Source organism: Bos taurus, chromosome 16 (assembly GCF_002263795.3).
Source record: "Bos taurus isolate L1 Dominette 01449 registration number 42190680 breed Hereford chromosome 16, ARS-UCD2.0, whole genome shotgun sequence".
NCBI lineage: Eukaryota > Metazoa > Chordata > Mammalia > Artiodactyla > Bovidae > Bos > Bos taurus.
The window spans coordinates 18,818,590-18,842,566 of NC_037343.1; the positions used below are offsets into that span (position 1 = coordinate 18,818,590).

The 23,977-nt window shown below is 38.7% G+C and overlaps 1 protein-coding gene across 4 annotated transcripts in view; it reads left to right on the top strand.

Moving 5' to 3' along the window:
* Positions 1–205: 205 nt before the first annotated feature.
* KCTD3 (potassium channel tetramerization domain containing 3) overlaps positions 206–23,977 on the top strand; it is a 72,138-nt gene continuing 48,366 nt past the window's right edge. For 2 of the 4 annotated variants that reach the window (XM_010813093.4, XM_024976099.2), the window contains exons 1-4: positions 14,082–14,138; positions 14,340–14,490; positions 15,482–15,622; positions 16,073–16,163. In XM_010813093.4, the coding sequence (XP_010811395.1) occupies positions 14,400–14,490; positions 15,482–15,622; positions 16,073–16,163 (323 nt within the window). In that variant the 5' untranslated portion in view covers positions 14,082–14,138; positions 14,340–14,399. Of the gene's footprint in view, positions 371–5,854; positions 5,909–6,142; positions 6,189–8,330; positions 8,405–14,079; positions 14,139–14,339; positions 14,491–15,481; positions 15,623–16,072; positions 16,164–23,977 lie in introns of those variants that run through there. The other 2 variants (XM_005216782.5, NM_001191424.2) reach the window with 2 other exon arrangements.

The following is a 23,977-nucleotide window of genomic DNA, read 5'->3' on the forward strand; positions in this document are numbered from 1 at the left end:
GGCCCGTGGCGCACTGACGGCAGGCCCCCCGGCCCGGCGGCCTGGAGGCCGCGAGAGGCGGAGGCCCGGCCTCCCTCCCGCTCTGCGGGAGCCGAGGGGACGAGGCGGACGCCGGGGAGCCCCGCCCGGCCGGCGAGAAGGTGGGGGAGGCTCCGCGCGCCGCCGGCCCCCCGGCCGCCGCCGCCCTGCTGGCCCTGCAGCCCCCGCCGCCGCCTCGGGCTCCCGCCGCGGGCTCGGCGGCCCCGGCCTGGGAGGGAGGGCGGCGAGTGCCGTCGGAGCCGCCGGACATGGCTGGAGGGCACTGCGGCAGCTTCGCCGCGGCGGCGGCCGGCAGCGGCGAGATCGTGCAGCTGAACGTGGGGGGGACCAGGTGAGCCGGGGAGAAGGGGCTCGGGACCGGGATGCGGCCGGCAGGGGTCTTCCCGGGCCGGCATCGCAGGCGAGCGGGGTGGGAAGCACAGGGCCCTCCCGGCGGGTGTGGGGGCGGCAGGCGGCCTTGAGTCTCTGAGAGCCGGGCCCTTGGCCGCGCTGCAGCCTTCCTAGGACAGCGGCCACGATCCTCCCCCCCTTTTTAGGAGATCTGGCCGGGGAACCTTCTGTAACCTTCCTTTACCTAACCTGACGTGTACTTTTGAGTTTATTTTGTCGAAGCCCGGCCTTGTGGTCTGGCTGTTGCAGGTGAACCTGCCTTCCTTTCTGTTTGGTCAACAAGGTAACATCGGTTTGCTTGGGCGAGAACGCCTCGTTGAGGGCTGTTTTTAATCGCCAATAATTTTGGTGGAGGGAGCATTGTAGATTTGCGGTGCGCTCTTATTTATTTCCAGAGTTTCTTGGTTCATGGCTCTGAAGGGTCTGTTGTACTTGTAGCGCAGTGTGTCTGGAAGCTGCAGTTTTGAAGAGTTGGTTCTGGGAAGCCTTGGTAGTGGCACCGTATGGCGCCCTCCTAGTAAACAGAGCGAAAGCTCTCCGCTCATCTCTTTGGTCTTCCGTTCCCTTACTGTGTCTTTTAATAAGCTTGTTGGGGTAAAAAAAAATAGTATGCTTTTGGATTTGGTATGGTTTATGAGTCACTCCTTTCGGAAATGCGAGTTTGGCAGCTCTGTTTGAAGGAAGGGGTGGTTACCGTTTTAGGCTAGTTCAGAGATAAGCCATGAAGCGCCGTGAATTCAGTGTATTTTGCTGTGCTGGAGAAGATACAAGGTTTTCAACGCTTGGGAGTTTTTAACCAGTGTTTTTAAAAATGCAGAGCGGCAGCACTATGAACCTTTGTGATAACAATGTGCAGTGTTTTAAAAGTTTTCAAAGTGCGCTGGAGAATTTAACACAGGAAACAGTAATTCCTCACTGTTACTCTGCTCACTCTGCCCCCCCTCCCCAACCCCCATGCAAAACTGTTAGTTTAAGAATTTACAGCTTTATTGCTGCTACATAGATTTCGGTTTCATGGAGTAGAAGATTGGTGTTTCCTAATGTAAGACACGGATGGTTTCCTAAAATTAAATGAAAGTTTTGCAGGTTTGATAACTTCAGGTCAGCTCAGTCGTGTCTGACTCTTTGCAACCCCATGGATTGCAGCATGCCAGGCCTCCCTGTCCATCCCCAACTCCCGGAGTTTGAGTAAACTCATGTCCATTGAGTGATGATGCCGTCCAGACATCTCTTACTCATACTCTTACTCTGTCGTCCCCTTCTCCCGCCTTCAGTCTTTCCCAGCATCAGGGTCTTTTCAAATGAGTCAGTTCTCATCACGTGGCCAAAGGATTGGAGTTTCAGCTTCAGCATCAGTCCTTGCAATGAATATTCAGGACTGGTTTCCTTTAGAATTGACTGGTTGGATCTCCTTGGAGTCCAAGGGACTCTCAAGAGTCTTCTCCAACACCACAGTTCAAAAGCATCAATTCTTCTGTGCTCAGCTTTGTTTATAGTCCAACTCTCACATCCATACATGACCACTGGAAAAACCATAGCTTTGACTAGATGGCCCTTTGTTGGCAAAGTAATGTCTCTGTTTTTTAATATGCTGTCTAGGTTGGTCATAACTTTCCTTCCAAGGAGTAAGCGTCTTTTAATTTCATGGCTGCAGTCACCATCTGCAGTGATTTTGGAGCCCCCCAAAATAAAGTCTGACACTGTTTCCCCATCTATTTGCCATGAAGTGATGGGACCAGATGCCATGATCTTTGTTTTCTGCATGTTGAGTTTTAAGCCAACTTTTTCACTCTCCTCTTCCACTTTCATCAAGAGGCTCTTTAGTTCTTCTTTGCTTTCTGCCATAAGGGTGGTGTCATCTGCATATCTGAGGTTATTGATATTTCTTCCGACAGTCTTGATTCCAGCTTGTGCTTCCTCCAGCCCAGCGTTTCTCGTGATGTACTCCGCATATGAGTTAAATAAGCAGTGTGACAATATACAGCCTTGACGTACTCCTTTCTCCATTTGAAACCAATCTGTTTTTCCATGTCCAGTTCTAACTGTTTCTTCCTGACCTGCATACAGATTTCTCAAGAGGCAGGTCAGGTGGTCTGGTTTTCCCATCTCTTGAAGAATTTGCCAGAGTTTGTTGTGGTCCACACAGTCAAAGGCTTTGGCATAGTCAATATAGCAGAAGTAGATATTTTTCTGGAACTTACGGATGCAAAAATGAAATACCCTGCAAGGGCTGGCCTTCGAGAGTAGCATTATAGTCATCCCTAGTTTCTAATTTCTGTTGATTGTTCATATACTTTTTGAATGCTATAGACAATCTAATTTGATTCTAAAAGTGTTGTTCACTGTGTTTGAAAGTAAATGGCTTAAAAATGAATGAACTCTTGCTAAAGATTGTAGAATTGAGTTTAAAATTTTAAATTGTATAAGACAGTTACCTTGGAGCTCAACATTTTATTTTTCATTACGTATGAAATTTGATTTTATCAGGTTTTAAATTTTTCAACGTGATTTAAAAAATACAAAATAAGATAATTATCAGACTGGACAGTTTAGAAGGCAAACAAGAGTTGTTACATAGGAATGAGAAAGTTTAAAAGGCCCAAACTTGAGACTTGCTAGGATAAATTTATAAAATAAGTGATGACATGGTATATAGAAAATAGAACATCCAGTCCCAAGTTCTCTGCAGATAATTTTGAGTTACTTTGGATCATAGACACTTGCAGCATTTTAGAGGTAGAAGGGATCTAGAAATTATCTTGAGTAAAACACAGGTTAATAGTCACTTAAGGCATTGTAAAAGAAAAAGAAAATCCTCCTGTGATTGTCTTTGAAGTTGAAGAATTGCCCCCAGGAGAACCACCTGTGGCATAGAATTGATGTCAGCTGTGCAGTGATAGCGTGAAACTCAAAAGGAGCACTCAAAAGGGGCGTTTCTTTTGAGCAGAGTAGGGAGTATCTCCCCCCTCCCCCCAAGAGAGGACTGGAAAATGGATTTATTCAAAGAATTTATAGAAATGACTGATTTTTATGATTTATTTAACACTTCATGGATGGTTCAGAAAGAAGATGAGGTTTCATTTAGAATTAATATTATTACTTACCCAAAAAAAAGCCTAATGAGGTGAAAGACAGACAGTTTGGCTCAATTTGTGATTACTTCTGCTTTGATTGAGTATAATTTGAGGCCTCATGAGAGAAGTCTGGGACCAGTCAGTGGAAGTCGAGCGCAGCAACCTTGGGCAAATTACTTTTTAGTGTTTCGTTTCCTAAAATACTTAATGACATTAAATAGTACCAGCCTTCTGAAGGAATTTGAAGCATTAAGTGGGAAATACAAGCGTTTAGTGGCATTAGCTATCAATAGTAACTTTTCAGAATAATTTTAACTCGATTGCTTCCAAGTAAATTTAGTAGGGAGTTAGTAGCATAAAGTATAAATGTGGATAAGGACCAGATTGCACATGACCTTTTTCTTGGCATACTGTGGGTATGAAATAAAAACAGAAAAGGCTTTTCATATGTATTTCAGAAAGTTATGCTTGTCGTGTGTAATTTAAATGTTTTCATGAAATCATATTTGGAAACAGTTTTATAAAGCAGGAGGGGTTTTTTCCCCTCCTGTCTTTTAAAGTTTGGGGGTGGGGGAATAAATTGGTGGGGTGAGAGTCCAATCCCTTTGCCTAAAAATTCCAGATTGCTAAACTCAGCTGAATTGTTGATTTTAATTTAAATTGTTAATACGAGGCTTCCCTGGTGGCTCAGATGGTAAAGCCTGCCTGCAATGCAAGAAACCCAGGTTCAATCCCTGGGTTGGGAAGATCCCCTGGAGAAGGAAATGGCAATCCACTCTAGTATTCTTGCCTGGAAAATCCCATGGACAGAGGATCCTGGCGGGCTACAGTCCCTGGGGTCGCAGAGTCAGACAGGACTGAGCGATTAAACACTTTCACTTTCATCCCTACCTGAATTACTGATTTTAATTTAAATTGCTAATATGACCTTAAGCAGACCAGTGTAATTTTCTAAGTAACAAAATTTGAGTTATTTGGCAGACAATTTGCTGAATAAGCAGTGAACATGAAAGGTCACAAGTTAGGAACCATTCTTATTTGGAAAAGAATTTGTTGGCTTCCAAAATAACAGTGATTCATTTTTTGCAGTGGATCCTTGGATCTTTCAGTTTACTGTTTACTGGGTTTGCTTCTATTTGACCAAGTCAGATTCCTCTACTTGGTTGTAATCTACTTTTCATTTTTTCTTAAAGATTGTGCTAAGAAATATGCTTGGGAAAATTCGCCATGTTTTCTTGGGTAAAACTGGCTGCTTTCTCAGTCTGACTAATGGGCACGCTTTAAAACAGTTATGATGCTGGAAAATGAATGTGGAGAAAAAATAAAGGTCTGTAAGGCTCTCTTCTGTGAGAGGACACATGATGATGGGGCAATGAGTCAGGAATACGTAGTGCAGTGTGATGAGTCTTAAAATGAAAATATTCAGACATCAGTTGAACCCTGTATCAGATTCTTTGCTGTGTTAGTTTATGTCAGTTTATTGTTTTGCCTCGGTCTGTTACAGTAGGCTTTGATAAAGCATGCCATCCCCCATTGGTGGTAATAAGTAGGCTTGATCAAATGGAGTTAACCTCAAAACAGTGTTTACTGAGTGATTTTTTGAATGAATGAATTCAATGGTTGTGAATAGCCCAAGACTGTAACTGCTGCTGCTGCTGTGTCCCTTCAGTCCTGTCCGACTCGGTGCGACCCATAGATGGCAGCCCACCAGGCTCTGCCGTCCCTGGGATTCTCCAGGCAAGAGTACCGGAGTGGGTTGCCATTTCCTTCTCCAAAGTGTTAAATGTACTATGTGTAGTGGAATTAATATGAGCTCAAAAAACTAGTATAGGATAGACTATTTGGAAAAGCCAATTAAGGAGAAGGTAAAACCTTCGTGGTATCAAGAAAGATGGGTAGAACTCGGATAATTGAACATGAGGTTGATAGAGCTGCGATGAAGATTCTGAAATGTTCTAAAATGGTGTAAGCATGGATTGTTTGGGGATGTTAAGTGCTATCTTATTAGAGGCCAGTAGTTTGTGTTGGAGAGGTGAAATGGTGACCTGAAGATAATTTCATATGTTATGTTGAGAAATTTAGACTTAGTGTGATGGGCATGTTAGAAAGTAGTGTTTTAGGAAGTTTTATATGTAAGCGAATTATTTGATTTTGTTGAGAGTTCTTGGAATAATCTTAACTCTGAAATGAAAGCAGAATTTTACAATGTTAGATGTTAATGAATATAATTGATGCAGCTATAGCTGTGCAACAACTTGTAAGTCATTAGCCAGCGGTTTAAAGCAAGTTAACTAACATTGACATTTCAAATCTTGTCCTCCCTTGTAATACCAGATACTTTTTAATTGCAGATTTAGTACCTCAAGACAAACACTTATGTGGATTCCAGATTCTTTTTTTTCCAGGTATTTCATATAATTCTTTAGTACTTTTAAAAAAGAGTTATTTATTAAAACAATAAAAAATTCTCTTGCATTAATATTTTTATTAGATAAAATTTTAACTCTTTGAATATTTAAGTTGTTATTTACTTTGGGGATACAATGATTCATTTTTACTGGTCTTTGACCTTTGAAAGAATTAGGGCATTTTATTCATACTCAGATTTTAAAAACTAATCCTGTCTTAATGATTTTTAGTTTGCTGAGTGGAAGAATTTCAACACTTCGAGATGAAACTGGTGCTGTGAGTATAACAATGTTGATGTATATTTCTAAATTAGATCAAATAATGCTGTAATGTTTGGTCCTTATACTCTTAGAAGATAGGGGAACTACTCTTTTAATAACTACTAAATGAAAGTATATGTTCTTAGGTTTTTATTTCTTGTCATGAATTATTTCTGTAATTATAAATGAGAACTCAAAACAGAGAGTACTGCATATACTATTTTAAATAATCATTAGAAATTGTAGGATCTGAGCTTACATTGTCGAGAGGAAACATTTCTTTTAATCAGTAGTTGAAACTTTAACAGTGAACGCTGCTGCTGCTGCTGCTAAGTCGCTTCAGTCATGTCCGACTCTGTGCGAACCCATAGACGGCAGCCCACCAGGCTCCCCCATCCCTGGGATTCTCCAGGCAAGAACCCTGGAGTGGGTTGCCATTCCTACAGTGAATAGATAGGTGTAAACACAAAAACATTTTGATATTAGAGTGGTAAAATGTTGCAAATTTGTGAAGCCCTACAATTTTTTGTTTTGGAGAATAACCTTATGAACTTGTGCAGCTGTGGTGAAGTGACGGAAGTAAAGAATTACTAAGTTTCAGCACACAAAAAAGTATATCTATATTTAAAAGGCAGTTTTAATATGCACAATAGCAGGTCAAGTAATTGTGAAAAGCAAATAAGACTTTCAGTTTGGAGGCAGCAAAATGACCGCAGGTGTTTCTTTGCTGTGGTAAGATTTCCAGATCAAATAAAGTAGCATGAGCAAATATGTCCATGTGAGATTATAGAAAGGACATCAGTAATAAGACCCACAAATCTATGGTGTTTCTTTAACTTCAGGTTGATTCTAATAAAAAGCAAGAATTTATGAAGCCAAAAGAACCTCATTCACTGTATAGAACACTGTATATAATAATTGATCATAGTATAAGGAGGTATATTTTTTGCTTCATTCTGCTGTCTGATTGACTTATATAAATCTTAAAAGGTATTCAGTTTTATAGTTAGAACTTTTGTAATTGGTTCAAAATAGAATTGGCATACATTCCTGTAAAGAGTTATCAATTATACATTTCCTATTTTCTAAACATTTTCCCCATAAGTATTTCATGGTGGGTGGGTGCTCAGTTGCTTCAGCCATGTCCAACTCTGTGACCTTATTCTGTGGTACTGTATTTGTTATTTAAAAAAAATTTTGTTCTTGTCACTTTTTCTTTCACCCCACCCTCAGTCCTTGAGAAAACAGATAGTGGTATGTGAAAGTGTACTTTTATAATACACACGGGACAGTCAAGAAAAGCAAAACTGTACAACTGAAAAACAGTGTGAAAATGTTACTCAGTTTTAACTTTTCTTGATTGCCCCATATATATTATAAAAGTACACAGTTGTTTTAATGATTCGTTTAAGTCACAGATTATAATCACTATCACCAATAATTAGGGATCAGATGATATAAAAAGTATTATTTATGCATATTATTTTCAAAGTGTTAAATTCTAGAATATTTCAGATAAAAATTTTCCTTTTAGCGTCCGTCCCTTTGCCTAAAGATGTTAGTTAAATAGAAATAAGGGCTTCCCTGGTGGTCCAGTGATTAAGAATCCACCCACCAATACAGGAGACATGGTTGGATCCCTGGTCTGGGAAGATTCCACATGTCACGGAGCGACTAAGCCCATGCACCGAAATTACTGAAGCCCAAGTACCCTGGAGCCCATGCTCCAGAGAAGCATATACTAGTGAGAAGCCTGCACATCTCAGCCAGAGAGTAGGCACCGCTCATTTCAGCTAGAGAAAACCTGTGCATAGCAATGAAGACCCAGTACTGCCAAAAATAAATAAATAGAAATTAAAAAAAATTAGAAATGAGAAAATGGACTAATTTGATACCATTTTTTCCCCTGCATATTAAAATATCAATCTAATGATAGCTTTTCAGGGAGAGAAAAGACACCATTTCTACTGTACATTTATACAGTATACAGTAGTGGTTATAACTGCATTTCCGTTTTAGAAGCATTAATATTTAAGAGTATAATCAAGGAAATGGAGTTTTTATGTAATTCAGTAAGTGTTCTCTAAGTTAGTGTTACAGATGTTAAAGTTAAAAGTTTATAATTTGAAAATATAATTTGTAATTCTTTTATTTACAGATATTTATTGATAGAGATCCAGCAGCATTTGCACCCATTTTAAATTTTCTTCGGACAAAAGAACTAGACTTAAGGTAAGAAATGTATCTTTTTTTTTTTAAGCTTTTATTTCTTTACATATGTACTTTTGGCGGTGCCTCACAGCTTGCAGGATCTTAGTTCCCCTACCAGGGATTGATGGAGAAGGCAATGGCACCCCATTCCAGTACTCTTGCCTGGAAAATACCATGGACGGAGGAGCCTGGAAGGCTGCAGTCCATGGGGTCGCTGAGGGTCGGACACAACTGAGCGACTTCGCTTTCACTTTTCACTTTCATGCATTGGAGAAGGAAATGGCAACCCACTCCAGTGTTCTTGCCTGGAGAATCCCAGGGACGGGGGAGCCTGGTGGGCTGCCGTCTATGGGGTCGCACAGAGTCGGACACGACTGAAGTGACTTAGCAGCAGGGATTGAACCCTGGCTCCCTGCACTGGAAGTGGGGAGTCTGTTCACTGGACCACCAGGCAAGTCCCAAAAAATGTATCTTTTTAAAGTAAATTTTTGTTGGTAGGCATGGTTTTGGTCTTAGTTTATGAAGGAAAGTTTTTTTCCCTGCCTCAAGATTATTTTTGCTTAAAGTTCCCTCAGAATTTCTCTCATAGGTACAGGCCACAATCATCTCTTAATGGATTACTCTCAAAGCTTCCTAGCCAGTTTCCCTGCCTTCAGTCTTATCCCTTCAATTCATTTTTCACACTGTAGCCAAAATTATATCCTGAAAATATAAATCTAATCTAGTTATTCAGTCAGTTCAGTCGCTCAGTCATGTTCAACTCTTTGCAACCCCATGAACTGCAACATGCCAGGCTTTCCTGTTCATCCACCAACACCCAGAGCTTGCTCAAACTCATGTCCATCGAGTCAGTGATGCCATCCAGCCGTCTCATCCTCTGTCACTCCCTTCTCTACTTGCCTTCAATTTTTCCCAGCATCAGGGTCTTTTCTAATGAGTCAGTTCTTTTTCGCATCAGGTGGGCAAAGTATTGGAGCTTCAGCATCAGTCCTTCCAATGAATATTCAGGACTGATTTCCTTTATGATTCACTGGTTCAATCTCCTTGCAGTCCAAAGGACTCTCAAGAGGCTTCTCCAACACCACAGTTCAAAATCTAGTTAGTTATTACTTTGCTTAAAACTCTTATTTAATCAGCTGCTGGATTAATTGTGAAGGATTTTGAACTCCTGTTCATCTAGCCCCTGCTTAGTTTCTCTTGATTGAACATTTTCAACCCTTTCTGCTCTTGGCTTGATCTTGATCTTGCTGATGATTCTGCTGTGTCACCTGATACAGACAGGTGTTCAGAGCTTCCTGTACTGCCGAAACTCCAGTAGTCTTTCTTACATGAGATTCTAAAAGGGCTTGCGTTGTTTCCTGTATACCTGCAGGATCAAGTACTATGCTTGATATATAGCCATACATTATTTTGTATGATACATAACCATACAGTTTTACTTGACACAAGTAAATAACAATTTAAACTATTTCTGAACTTTGCCATAGTCTGGATTCCTAGTAGGAAGCTACAATCTAATTTGTATTTTATTGTTGTTTTATTTTATATATGCCTAATGAACTTTTACTAGGACCTATTAATACTTTTTTAGATACAGGTTTTAGAATTCTAAATATTTGTTTAAGCCACTTCTGTATAATATTACATAATTTTTGACATATTCACTAGAATATGAGCTTCTTGAAAGCAAAGATTTTTTTTGTTTGGTTTGTTCCTTGTTGTGTTCAGAGTATTGTTAAAAAAAAAAAAGGAAAAATTATGTATAGTAAACTGCTTAATGAATATTTATTAAATGAAAAAAAGAGTTTGGTAGGGCTTTTTGTTTATCTATTTTTTGGCCTGGGGTGGTAGGTGGGAAGTTTATTATTAACTGTTTACTTCTGGGGTAAAATTATTTTTAGCATTTGATGAAAATCTAAGTTTACTTCTTAGTCAGTGTCCTTGTGACTCATTTACAACTAAATTACCCATAAAAGACAGCAGTAGTTTAAATATCTGTATTCATTGCTTTTCTTACCACTCGCTTCTTTATGTCAGTTAATGGAAATCTAGCAAACTTAAATTCTATGAGTAGTATCTTCTAAAAGAAGGTGGGAAGGAATTGATAAAAGAACACTATATTCTACTTCCATTTTTTATATAAAATTCTTCCATTGCCTTTATCACTCTGTATTATTATCCTATTTATTTGTCCTCTCCAAAACTGTTATTTGTGTCCTGAGCTCTTGTACTGTAAACGGAGGTAGTTTTGAAATAGAATAAGAAAGTTTTAACTTTTCTTATGTTAAACTAGTAATAACCACTTTCTCAAAAACAATTTAATATTTCCATCACATGTGTCTATTAGGCCTATCAAATTTTTTTTTTAAGAGCAGTTTTATGTTTACAGCAAAATTGAGAGGAAGGTACAGAGGTTTCCCATGTGCCCCCTGTTATCCTGCATTGACGTCATAAGCACCCAAAGTTCGTAGTTTATCTTCAGTTCACTCTTGGTGTTGTACATTTTAGGAGTTAGCACAAACATATAATGACATGTGGAACTCTTGATAATACCATACACAGTACTTACACTGCCCTAAAAATTTTTCTTCTCTGCCTGTTGCTGTCTCCTCAAGCCACTGATCTTTCAAAAATGTGCATAATTTGACTTTTTCCTAAATGTCATAGTTGGATTCACATAATATGGAGCCTTTTCTGATTGGCTTCATTCACTTAGTAATATGCAATTAAATGTCTTTCATGTTACTTCTTTTTAGTGCTGATAATATTTCATTACCTGGATGCCGATTTGTTTTTCCATTCACTTACTGAAGAGAACATTTTAGTTGCTTCCAAGTCTTAGCTGTTATGAATAAAGCCTCTATAAATATCCATGTGGAGGTTTTTGCATGGACATTAAGTTTTCAGCTCCTTGGGGTAAATGTCAAGGAGTACAGTTGCTGGATCATATGGTAAGTTTTATAAGAAACCTGCAGACTGTTTTTGACAGTGACTGTCATTTTCCTTTTCCACCGGCAGTGAATTAGGGTTGCTATTGCTTCACATCCTTGACAGCATTTTGGGTTTTCGCCATAGTAATTGATGTGTGGTAGTGACTTGTCTTAATTAACATTTGCTTAATGACATATGATGTGGAGCATCTTATTTCATATGTTTGCTGCCTGTATGGCTTTGGTTGAGGTCTTTGGCCCATGTTTTGATTGGATTAGTTTCTTTATTGTTGAATTTTAAGAGTTCTCTGTATACTTGGGACGACACTCCCTCATCCAATCTGTCATTTGCAAATATTTTGTCTCATTTGGTGCCTTTTCATTTTCTTGACATTGTCTTCTGTAGAGCAGAATGTTTTAATTTTAATGAAATCTAGCTTATTCTTATTCCTCTCATGGATTGTGTCTTTGGGTTGTATCTAAACAAGTATGACCATACCCAGTGTCATTTAGGTTTTCTCCTAAATGTTATCTTTTTTTTTTGGCATGCTGATGTCTAGTTGTTTCAGCACTATTTGCTTCTTTGTTATAGATCGGTTGACTGTATGTATGGGATTTATTTCTGGGCTTTCTGTTCTACTCCATGATTTGTTTGTTTCTTACCAGTACCACACTATCTTGTTTTTTCTAGGTTTACAATTTTGGTGTTGGGAAATGGCAGTGCTCCAACTTTGTTCTTCAGTATTATATTGGCTGTTTTGGCTCTTGGGCTTTTTCATGTAAACTTTAGAATCAACTTGTTGATATTGATAAAATAACTTGCTACATTTTGATTGGAATTCATTGAATCAAATCAAGTAGGGAAGAACTGATGTCTTAACAGTACTGCATCTTCCTGTCCATGAACTAGAAATATCTCTCCATTTTTCTCATTCTTTGATTTTCAGCCATCAGCATTTTGTAGTTTTCTTTCTTGTATTTTTTGTATATATAGATTGTGTGTCTGTGTGTGTAGTTAGATTTATACTTGACTACTTTTTAGGGGAGTATTAGTGTAAATAGTGTTGTTTCTAACTTCAAGTTTCTCTTGTTCACTGTTGGTATATTGAAAAGCAATAGACTTTGGTACATTAACATTATATGGTACAACCTTGATTTACTTGCTTATTAACTCCAAAAGTTTTGGGTTTATTCCTTTGGATTTTCTATTTTGACAGTCATATCATCTGTGATCATCAGTTTTATATCTTTCTTCCCAATCTGTATGCCTTTTCTTTACTTGTTTTATTGTGTTAATGAGGATTTCAGTATGAAGTTGAAAAGAGTGGTGACGGAATCTTTTTCTTGTAACCAGATGTTCAAGTTCTCACATTAAGTATGATGCTTGATATAGGATATTTTTTTAAAGTCTTATCAAGTTGAAAAAATTCCCCTCAGTTCTTGGTTTACTGAGAGTTTTTATTATGAATAGATGTTGGATTTTGTCAGATGCTTTCTTTGCACCTGTTGATGTGGTCATGTGAGTCTGTTGATGTGAAAGATTGCATTAATTGACTTCAGAATATTGAACCAGCTTTCTTACCTGAGATAAATCCTGCTTGGTTGTGGTATATATTTCTTTTTAGACATTGTTGGATTTGGTTTGCTGATATTTTGTTGAGAATTACTGTGTCTATGTTCATGAGCGATATTGGTCTATAATTTTCTTGTAATGCATTTTTCTGGTTTTGGTGTTAAAGTAATGTGTGCCTTGCCCTATAAAATAAATTAGGTTTCTCTCTGCTTCTTTCTCTGAGATTGTGGATAATTGGTGTAATTTCTTCCTTAAGTATTTGGTAGCATTCACCAGTGAATCCTGGGCCTAGTGTTTTCTGTTTTGGAGGTTATTATTGATCTGTTTGTTTTTTTTTTAATACATATAGACTGAGGTAGTTTCTTTTTGGTGTGAGTTTTAGTAGATCATGTATTTCAAGGAATTGTCCATTTCATTTGGGTTCTCAAATTTGCAGGCACAGAGTTGTTCACAGTATTCCTTTATTATCATTTTAATTTTCACGGAATCCTTAGTGATGCCCCCTCTCCTTTCTGCCCAGGCAGTGTTTTTAAAATACAGACAATTATAACCGAAACCTAAAATGAATGCTTTTAAACTCTTTAAGTTTCCTTTTTTTTTTACTTCTTATTTTCTTATTACTTTATTGTAACATCTCTATCTGGATAACATAGCCCTTCTTAAGGCTGATCTTTTTTTCCCCCTACCTTCTGTTTTGCTTTAATTTTTGGTTTTTGATGAGAGGAGTCATGCCGATTGTTACATACAAGCACTGTGGTAGGCACTGCGTGACGTTTACAGACATGGATCAGAGCTGGATCATGCTTGCAGGGGGCTTGTAGATTAATTGGGGAGGTTAGAATATGTATAGAAATCACAGTCAGAAGCAATTAATACCATATAAATGATTTCTGCTCTTGTTTGCCTCTTAGATACTTACTGATATTACTTGTATTAACCCTCTAAAGCCCTCATCTCTAATTTAGTCATCCAGTTCATCTATATATGAGTGGTTTTTTCATAAGAAAAAGTTCATGGTTGTGTGCAGTTTTATTGTTTATACTTCTTCAAATGATTGAGGATCTTAGGGAAGAAGTAAGTTTTAAAAGCCATGATTTTGTTCATGTTTAAGAGCCTAGTACTTTTCCTGCTTCAGATGGTCATCCAGGCTGCCAGTGTTAGAAGATTTACATCACTAATTTGTTTCTTTGTAGGGGAGTGAGTATTAATGTTCTCCGACATGAAGCTGAATTTTATGGAATCACTCCACTAGGTATGTATCTTTACTATTTTTTATTTATGATTCGACCCTTTGAGCACTCAACTGGCCCAAATGAAGTGTGTTTTATATCAGGCCCTAATTTTTGATGGACTAGTCAGTGCTTGCTTTTTGTGGATTTTCATAGAAAAAAGATATTGTCAGCTGATTTAACTTAAACATTTTCCCTTTTCTTTCCTTATCCTCTTTAACTAGAGAAAATAAATGGAGTACTATTTTTCTGTTTGCATGTACTCTTGACAAGTTTGCTTTGAAATGTTTTTAGTAAGAAGGCTTCTCTTATGTGAAGAGCTGGAGCGTTCATCTTGCGGCAGTGTCCTTTTCCATGGTTACTTGCCTCCACCAGGTACTTCTGCTTTTTCATTGAGTTGTTCAAGTTTTTTTATCATTACGTTAAGTACAAATGTGTGAACAGGAAAATCTGTTTCTTGATTATCTCATTTGTAAATCTACTAGAAAAGATGAGAACTTTAATTTAACAGAAGTTAAGTCAGACTATAAGGTAGGGTAGGAGTTTGCCAAACTTTTTCTGTAGAGGGCCAGTTAGGCTTGTGCGCTAGAAGATCTCTGTGGCAGTTAACTGAACTCCACTGTAAACACTGCAGAATTGGGTGGGTGTGATGGCATCTAATACAACTTCACTTACATAAACAACCATCGGACCGGACTTGGCTTTGGTCAGATTGGCTGATTCCTGTGTTTGAGAACTGGTTGTCCATCTCCCTTGTGGAACCCTAGGAGCTTTGCAGAGATTTGTCAGTGTATAGGGGAGAGGAGGGTGAGGTGCATGCCATTTCTGCCCCTCTTCAGTTAGTACAGTTAGATCTGTGCCTGTGTTGTAGCAGGGTTTTAAACAAGAGTTCATTTCAAAATGATTTCAAAAAGGCTCCTCTGCCAAATAAGGGATGCTTAGAAGTATAGGGCAATTCAGCTCTAAAGCTGAATAAAATTTAAATTAGTAAATAAAGTTTAAAAATTTAAACTTAATAAAGTTTAAAGTTAAAATGTAAACTTAATAGAATAGTACCTATCTCATAGTAACTGTTCCGTAAATGGTAAAGAGTTGGTGACAGAATGAATGAATTAGTGGTGATTGATTCGGTATTATACATATGATAAATCTTAGTCTTACTTATTAAATATATAACATGGAAAATATCAGAAATCTTTTTTAAAAATTTCATCTTATTTGTTATGGTACTTATTTGCGGTAAATCACTATAAGATAAATTTCAGCTATAATGTTTAGTTTTTTTGTTTTTTAGGCATAAGAACATATGAAATTTTCAAATTTTTGTAGGTGAACTTAAAACAATTTATATTCTTTGCTTTCATAGGTATTCCTAGTCGTAAAATAAACAACACTACTAGATCCTCAGCTGACTCTAGAAATGGACTAAATTTTACAGAAGGTGAAGCTCGAGGAAATGGTACTCAGCCTGTTCTTTCTGGAACTGGAGAAGAAACTGTTAGGCTAGGTAAGCATAGCTTACATAAATAAAAAAAGCAAAGTATGTACATTTTTAGCTCTAGATATTGACTAATTATTTTTAAAGTTGTAGCTTTTGCTGTATCTCTTTTTAATCTAGGTCTCCCATTTATATCTTGAAAAGTCTCACCTAATATTTTTATTTAAAAAGCTTGTGATTTTCTGTGTGCTGTAAACCTTTAGAATAGAGGTTGACAAACTTTTTCTGGGCCAGATGGTGGACATAGTGGGTTTCATGAGCCTGAAGGTCTCCGTTGGAACTGCTCCTTTCTCTTTGTAGCGCACAAGCAGCTTTGATGTGTGGACAGATGTGCTTGGCTGTGTTCCAACAAAGCTTTCTTTCTCACAACAGGCAGAGGACTGGAATTGGCCTCTTGGCCATAGTTTGCAAACCCCTTTTTTAGAACACAAAAAACATTTCTTTTTCTAATGTCAACAGGGTTTCCTGTGGATCCACGAAAGGTGCTAATAGTAGCTGGCCATCATAACTGGATCGTAGCTGCGTATGCCCATTTTGCTGTGTGTTACAGGTATTATATAATTAGTAATGGTTTGCTTTTTACTTTGGGGGGTATTTTTTAATAGCTGTGATTTTACACTTGTAGATTTAAGAGCTATTTAATTTTAGTCATCAGATTTTTTTTCCTTTTGATTTTGCCTCCTGATTAAATTCAGTTTACTTTTATTTTTACAACTAATTTCATAAATACTGATAGCCTCAGTGTATTTAAATATTGCCCATACAGTATAAACTGTGAAATAAGTGAGATATCTTGAAGTTACACCTTCTTGCTTAGTGTGTCCAGCTTCCAAGTCGTTTAACTGTTGTGTTAAATGAGGCAGGCTTGTTAATGTGACCCCTGTGTTTTTTTGTCTGTAATGATTAAATATTGTACTTTTAGAGGAGAATAAGACTCTACATTGGTCATGAGTACTGTACACTTGGGAGTGAGGTAGTTAAGCAGGACCATTGTGGACAGAAGTGATGTAGTTTAGTATCTAATGTGCAAGGTAGTTTTGTTTTATCTAATTCTTGCATTCTCAGAAACCAGCAGGAACAAGGAAGAGTATATACTAGGGATTTCTCTTTTTATTTGGCTGAGAGGTAGGATTCTTAGTTCGGAATTACTGTATGAAGTGAGAAATGTTGATGACGGGAGAACAGTGGTGGTGTTCAGTCACTAAGCCATGTACTACTCTTTGCAACCCCATGGACTGCAACATGCCAGGCTTCCCTGTCCATCGCCAGCTCCCAGAGCTTGCTCAAACTCATGAGTTGGTGATACCATCCAACCATCTCATATTCTGTCATCCCCTTCTCCTTCCTTCAGTCTTTCCCAGCATCAGGGTCTTTTCCAAAGAGTCAGTTCTTCACATCAGGTGACCAAAGTATTGGAGCTTTAGCATCAGTCCTTCCAATGAATATTTAGGACTGATTTCCTTTAGGATTGCCTGGTTTGATCTCCTTATAATCCAAGGGACTCTAAATAGTCTTCTCCAACACCACAGTTCAAAAGCATCAATTCTTTGGTGCTCAGCTTTCTTTACAGTCCAACTCTCACATCTGAACATGACTACTGCAAAAACCATACCTTGGATTAAATGGACCTTTGTCGGCAGAGTGATGTCTCTGCTTTTTAATATGCTGTCTAGGTTTGTCATCGCTTTCCTTCCAAGGAGCAAACATCTTTTAATTTCATGGTTGCAGTCACAGTTCTCAGTCATTTCGGAACCCGGAAGAAGAGAATCTGCCCATATTTTCACTTTTCCCCCTTCTATTTGACATGAAGTGATGGGACCAGATGCCATGATGTTAGTTTTTTGAATGTTGAGTTTTAAGCTTTTTCACTGTCCTCTTTCACCTTCATCAAGATGCTCTTTAGTTACTCTTCACTTTCTGCCACTGAAGTGGGATCATCTGCATATCTGCAGAGGTTGTTGGTATTTCTCCTGGCAATCTTGATTCCAGTCTGGTATTTCACACGATGTGCTCTGCATAGAAGTTAAATACACAGTATGACATTATATGGCCTTGATGCACTCCTTTCCCAGTTTGGAACCAGTCCGTTGTTCCATGTCCAGTTCTAACTGTTGCTTCTTGACCCATACACAGGTTTCTCAGGGGAAAGGTAAGGTTGTCTAATATTCCCAACTCTTTAAGAATTTTCCGGTTTTTTGTGATCCACACAGTCAGAGGCTTCCAAGTAGTCAGTGAAGCAGTAGGTATTTTTCTGGAGTTTGCTAGTTTTCTCTCTGATCCAACAAATATTGGCAATTTGATTTCTGGTTCCTCTGCCTTCTCTAAATCCAGCTTGTACATCTGAAATTTCTGAATTCTTGTACTGCTGCAGACTAGCTTGAAGGATTTTGAGCATAATGAGCTCAAAATGCTAGCATATGGAGTGAGTGCAATTGTATGGTAGTTTTCAACATTATTTGACATTTCCCTTCTATGGGACTGGAATGAAAACTGACCTTTGCTAGTCCTGTGCTTATGCAGAGTTTTCCAAATACACTGACATTAAGTGCAGCACTTTAACAGCATCATCTCTTAGGCTTTTAAATAGCTGAGCTGGAATTCTGTCGCCTGCACTTGGTGCTTTGTGGTAATTCTTCCTAAGAGCCACTTGACTTCATGTTCCAGGATGTCTGCTGCTGGGTGAGTTACCACACCATCGTGATTGTCCAAGTCATTAAGACTGTTTTGTGTAGTTCTATGTATTGCCACCTCTTCTTAATTTCTTCTGCTTCTCTTAGGTCCTTACTGTTTCTGTCCTTTATCACGCCCATCCTTGTATGAAATGTTCTCTGGATACCTCCAGTTTTCTTGAAGAGATCTCTAGTCTTTCCCCTTCTATTGTTTCCCTCTATTTCTTTTCATTGCTCAGTCAAGAAGGCCTTCTCTCTTCTCGCTATTGTCTGTAACTCTGCATTCAGTTGGGTATATCTTTATGTTTCTCCCTTGCCTTTCCCTTCTTTTCTTTCCTTAGTATTTGTAAGCCTCCTCAGACAACCGCTTTGCCTTCTTGCTTTTCTTTCTCTTTGGGATGGCTTTGGTCCTTGCCTCCTATACAGCATTACAAACCTCTGTCCATAGTTCTTTGGGCATTTTGTCTGCATTGTCATGCTTCACTTTTATATTTTTTTTCTTGCTCAGTTTACCACGTTACTTGAATTATTGAAAGAGTATTTGTAGATTATTACCCTTTTGGAATTTATATTCTTCTTTAGATTTTTAAAAATATAATTGTATTTGTTTATTTATCTGGGCTGTGCTGGGTCTTCATTCCTGTCCTTGCTTTTCTCTAACTGTGGTGAGTGCAGGCTGCTCCCTGATTGTGGCACACTGACTTCTCTGTGCCAGTGGCGTCTCTTGTTTCAGAACCCAGGCTCTAGGGTGAGCAAGCTTCAGTGGTTGCAGCCCATGGGCTTACTAGTTGTGGCACAGGGGCTTAATTGCTCCATAGTATGTGAGATCTTCCCAAATCAGGGATCAAATCTATTTCTCCTGCTTTGGCCAGGGGTTCTTTACCACGAAGCCACCAGGGAAGCCCTCCACTTTAGATTTTAATGCATGTAAAATTTACTTTTTGTATAAGAGATTAGATTTAGGAATCTGTTTTCTTCCACATGAGTGGCTAATTATGTTCTGCTTATTACATAAACCATCCTTTCTCATTGAATTTGAAAACCTTCATCTTGCTTTATTTTTATTTTTGTATCAGTTCAGTTCAGTCACTCAGTCGTGTCCAACTCTTTGCGACCCCATGAATCGCAGCATGCCAGGCCTCCCTGTCCATCACCAACTCCCAGAGTTCACTCAAACTCACGTCCATCAAGTTGGTGATGCTATCCAGCCGTCTCATCCTCTGTCGTCCCCTTCTCCTCCTGCCCCCAATCCCTCCCAGCATCAGAGTCTTTTCCAATGAGTCGACTCTTCGCATGAGGTGGCAAAGTACTGGAGTTTCAGCTTCAGCATCATTCTCTCCAAAGAAATCCCAGGGCTGATCTCCTTTAGAATGGACTGGTTGGATCTCCTTGCAGTCCAAGGGACTCTCAAGGGTCTTCTCCAACACCACAGTTCAAAAGCATCAATTCTTTGGTGCTCAGCTTTCTTCATAGTCCAACTCTCACATCCATACATGACCACTGGAAAAACCATAGCCTTGACTAGACGGACCTTTGTTGGCAAAGTAATGTCTCTGCTTTTCAATGTGCTATCTAGGTTGGTCATAACTTTTCTTCCAAGGAATAAGCATCTTTTAATTTCATGGCTGCAGTCACCATCTGCAGTGATTTTGGAGCCCCCCAAAATAAAGTCTGACACTGTTTCCACTGTTTCCCCATGTATTTCCCATGAAGTGATGGGACCAGATGCCATGATCTTAGTTTTCTGAATGTTGAGCTTTAAGCCAACTTTTTCACTCTCCTGAAAGAGGAGAGTGAAAGACTTTTATCCAGAGGCTTTTTAGTTCCTCTTCACTTTCTGCCATAAGGGTGTACTTGCATCTAATTTCAAACTTTTCCCCCCGCTATTGTTGAACACTTGGCTATTGATGCTGCTGTGAGCATGGGAGTGCAGAACGTTTCAGGCTAGTGTTTCTGTTTTCTTTGAATATATTCCCAGAATTGAAATTGCATTATCATAGGGTAGATTTGTACTTAATTTTTTTGAGCAAACACCATATTGTTTTCCATAGTGGCTATACCAATTTACAGTCCCTCTAACAGTGACAGTTTCCCTTTTCTCTACATCCACACCAGCATTTATTGTCGTTTTTTCAGAATTTTTATTTTGTTTTGAAATATAGCTAATTGACAATGTTGTGATAGTTTCACATGAACAGCAAAGAGATTCAGCCATACATACATGTATCCATCTCTTGTCTTTTCATGATGGCCATTGCAACAGGTATGAAGTGATACCTTACTGTGGTTTTAATTTGCATTTCCCTATTGACAGTTGATGCAGAGGATCTTTTCTTGTACATTGGCTGTTTGTATATCTTCTTTGGGAAAATGTCTGTTCAAGTCTTTGGCCCATTTTTTAGTTGGATTATTTGGTTTTTTGCTGTTGAGTTGTTTGAGTTCTTTATGTATTTGCATATTGACACCTTATCAGATATATGGTTTGCAAATATTTTTTCCTGTTCCATTGGTTGCTTTTTTCACTTTGATAGTTTTCTTTTTCTGTGCAGTTGCTTTTTAGTGCGATGTGGTCCCATTTGTTTATTTCTGATTTTATGTGCTTTATGTGTGATTTTGAAAACAATCATTACCACGACTCATGTCAAGGAGCTTTTTCCCTATGTTTTCTTCTAGGAGCCTCATGGTTTTAGGTCTTCAATCAATTTTGAGTTTATTTTTATGAGTAGTATAAAGTGAAAGTGAAAGTGTTAGTCACTTAGTTGTGTCCGACTTGTTGCGACCCCATGAACTGTAGCCTGCCAGGCTTCTCTGTCCATGGGATTTCCTAGGCAAGAATACTGGAGTGGTTTACCATTCCCTTCTCCAGGGGAACTTCCTGACCTGTGGATTGAACCTGCATCACTTACATTGCAGATTCTATACTATCTGAGCCACTAGGGAAGCCAGTAAGGGTCAAATTTAATTCTTTTCTGTTTAAATATCCAATTTTCCAGGTACCATTTATTGAAGAAGCTCCCTTTTCTTTTTTTTTTCCCTTTTCTTCATTTAGTATTCTTGGCTACCTTATCAAACATTAGTTGACTATATATGCTTGGACTTATTTCTGGGCTCTTAAACCTGTTCCATAGGCCTATTTGTGTGTGGATCTTCTTAATCATTCCTTTCAGTAGCTGGTGAGAATTTGAAATAGGAGATTGGAGGATTTTTGTGTGTTGTGTTAGATGGAAGAGAAATAAGATGAAATATTCTTATGTGTTAAAGAGAAAAACTTGCGTATGTGTTTGGCTTCATAATTTAACCTTTGAGAGGTAGAATCAGCTTCCTTTCTAATTAGCCTGGTAGTGAGGTGTTGGAAAGAAAACAGTGAAAGTTATATTGAGAAAAGTCCAGTAGAAAACAAGCAATGAGGGATTTTGTGCTGATACATAGTGTTAAAAAAAAAAAAAAGAACTTAGGCAACACATGTTGCCTAACACATGTAGCTCCTCCACCTGGACCTTTAGGAAAGAATCATTGTGTGCTTGTATTTCTGCCTTCCTGTGGTACCCTCCCCAAACCACATTTATGTTTTTAATTGCAGAGTCTCCTTACCAACCTCTAGAATCCTTTTTCTGTCTGGAGTCCATCTCTTGAAGAAAAATAGGCAAAGGGAAATCTGACTGAGTCTGGTTTGGCAAAACATTTCAGCACTGAGCAGAAATTATGTATTTGGGAGTTGGAAAAGGAATGGGGAGATGTGGGAAGAAGGGAGAGCTCTTCAAAATAAGATGACTCAACTCTAGAGGCTCCTGATTAGAAAATATTGGGAAAACATCCAGTTCCATAAAAATAGCTTCTGAATATTGAGAAATGAATTGGACTTTCCAGTTAGGAACTTATTCAGCTGTTATTTTATGCCAGGCATATAACCCTGAAGTCTCTTGTATACATGTTCTCATTTAATTATCACAACAACCCGTGGCATGAATCTCATCATCCCTATTTTACTAATGAAGAAACCAAGTTGGAGAAATTCCCTAGGTCATCCTGGGGAAAGAAATGACAGAATTCTCAACTCTCTCCATCCCAGTGCTTCTCATGTCCTGGGCACATAGTAGATTCCTGAGAATGCATCAGAATAAACACCATGTTCCTGGTCTCTGGTATAAGTGAGTAGTGTTAGTTTTGACAACATTAGTAATTCTTTGATTCAGTGGGACAGGCAGTGGGCTGGGCTCAGTCTGAGAGCTACCCCTCCTCACTTTGTGGTTTCTCCTCCTAAGGGAGTTGAGTGCTGTGGAAGCAACTAGCAAATTAACTGAACAACGAAGTTTTGGCTCAGGAGAAGTATAAAATGAAAATAATGTAGGTGCCTTGGTGTATTAGTTTCTTCCTGCTGCTATAACAAATTACCATACATTTAGTATGAAAAAACAATACAGTTTTTCATCACTCGGTTCTGGAGTTCAGAAAACTCCAAATTGGATCTTGCTGAGCTAAAGTCAAGATATTGGCAGGTCTGTGTTCCTTCTGGAGGCTCCAGCAAGTTTCTTTGTCCTTCCCAACTTCTAAAGGCCATCTGAGGCCTTTAATCGCGTTTCCTTTTTTACATTTCAAAACCAGCAGCGCAGCATCTTCAGATCTCTTCCTTGTCCCCCACTCGTCTACCTCTGCTTATGAGGACCTTGGTATTACATTCTAGGCACCTGGGTAGTCCGTCCATCTCTTTAACTTAATCACATCTGCAAAGCCCCTTTGCCATGTAAGATAACACTTTTACCGTTTTCAGGAATTTCGACGAGGACGTGTTTGGGGAGCCATTATTCTGCCTACCACACTTGGTGAGGAGTTTCATAGTTCAGATAGAAAGGACAGACGTCAACTTGGAGGCAAATATTACTCTTCCAGTGTGGATTTTAGTTGCTATAAGGCTCCTATCGAGATAGGAAAGAAAGTGAAAGTGAAGTCGCTCAGTCGTGTCCAACTGTTTGCGACCCCATGGACTGTAGCCTAATGGACTCCTCAGTCCATGGAATTTTCCAGGCAAGAATCCTGGAGTGGGTAGCCATTCCCTTCTCCAAGGGATCTTCCCATCCCAGGGATCACCGAGGTCTCCCACGTTGCAGGCAGACACGTTACCATCTGAGCCACCTGGGAAGCCATCGAGGCAGGACTTTTATAAGTTTTAAACTGGAGTATACAGTTGATTTACAATGTTGTGTTAGATTTAGGTGTATAGCAAAGTGATTCAATCATAAATATACATATATCCGTTCTTTTTTAGATTCTTTTCACATGTAGGTCTTTGCAGAATATTGAGTAGATTTCCCTGTGCTTTACAGTAGATCCTTGTTAATTATCTATTTTATATGTAGCAGTGTGTATATGTTAAACTCCTAATTTATCTCTGCACCCTGCATTTCCCCTTTGGTAACCATGAGTTTGTTTTCAAAGTCTGTGAGTCTGTTTCTGTTTTGTAATGAGTTTGTATCTTTTTTTAAAAATTATATATATGTGATATATGATATTTGTCTTTGTTTTACTTCAGTTAGTATGATTATCTCTAGGTACGTCTGTGTTGCTGCTACTGGCCTTATTTCATTTTTTTTTTAAATGCCCGAGTAATACTCCATTCTATATATGTACCACATCTGCTGCAAATGAACACTGAAGTGCATACATGTTTTCAAAGTATGGTTTTCTTCAGATACATGCC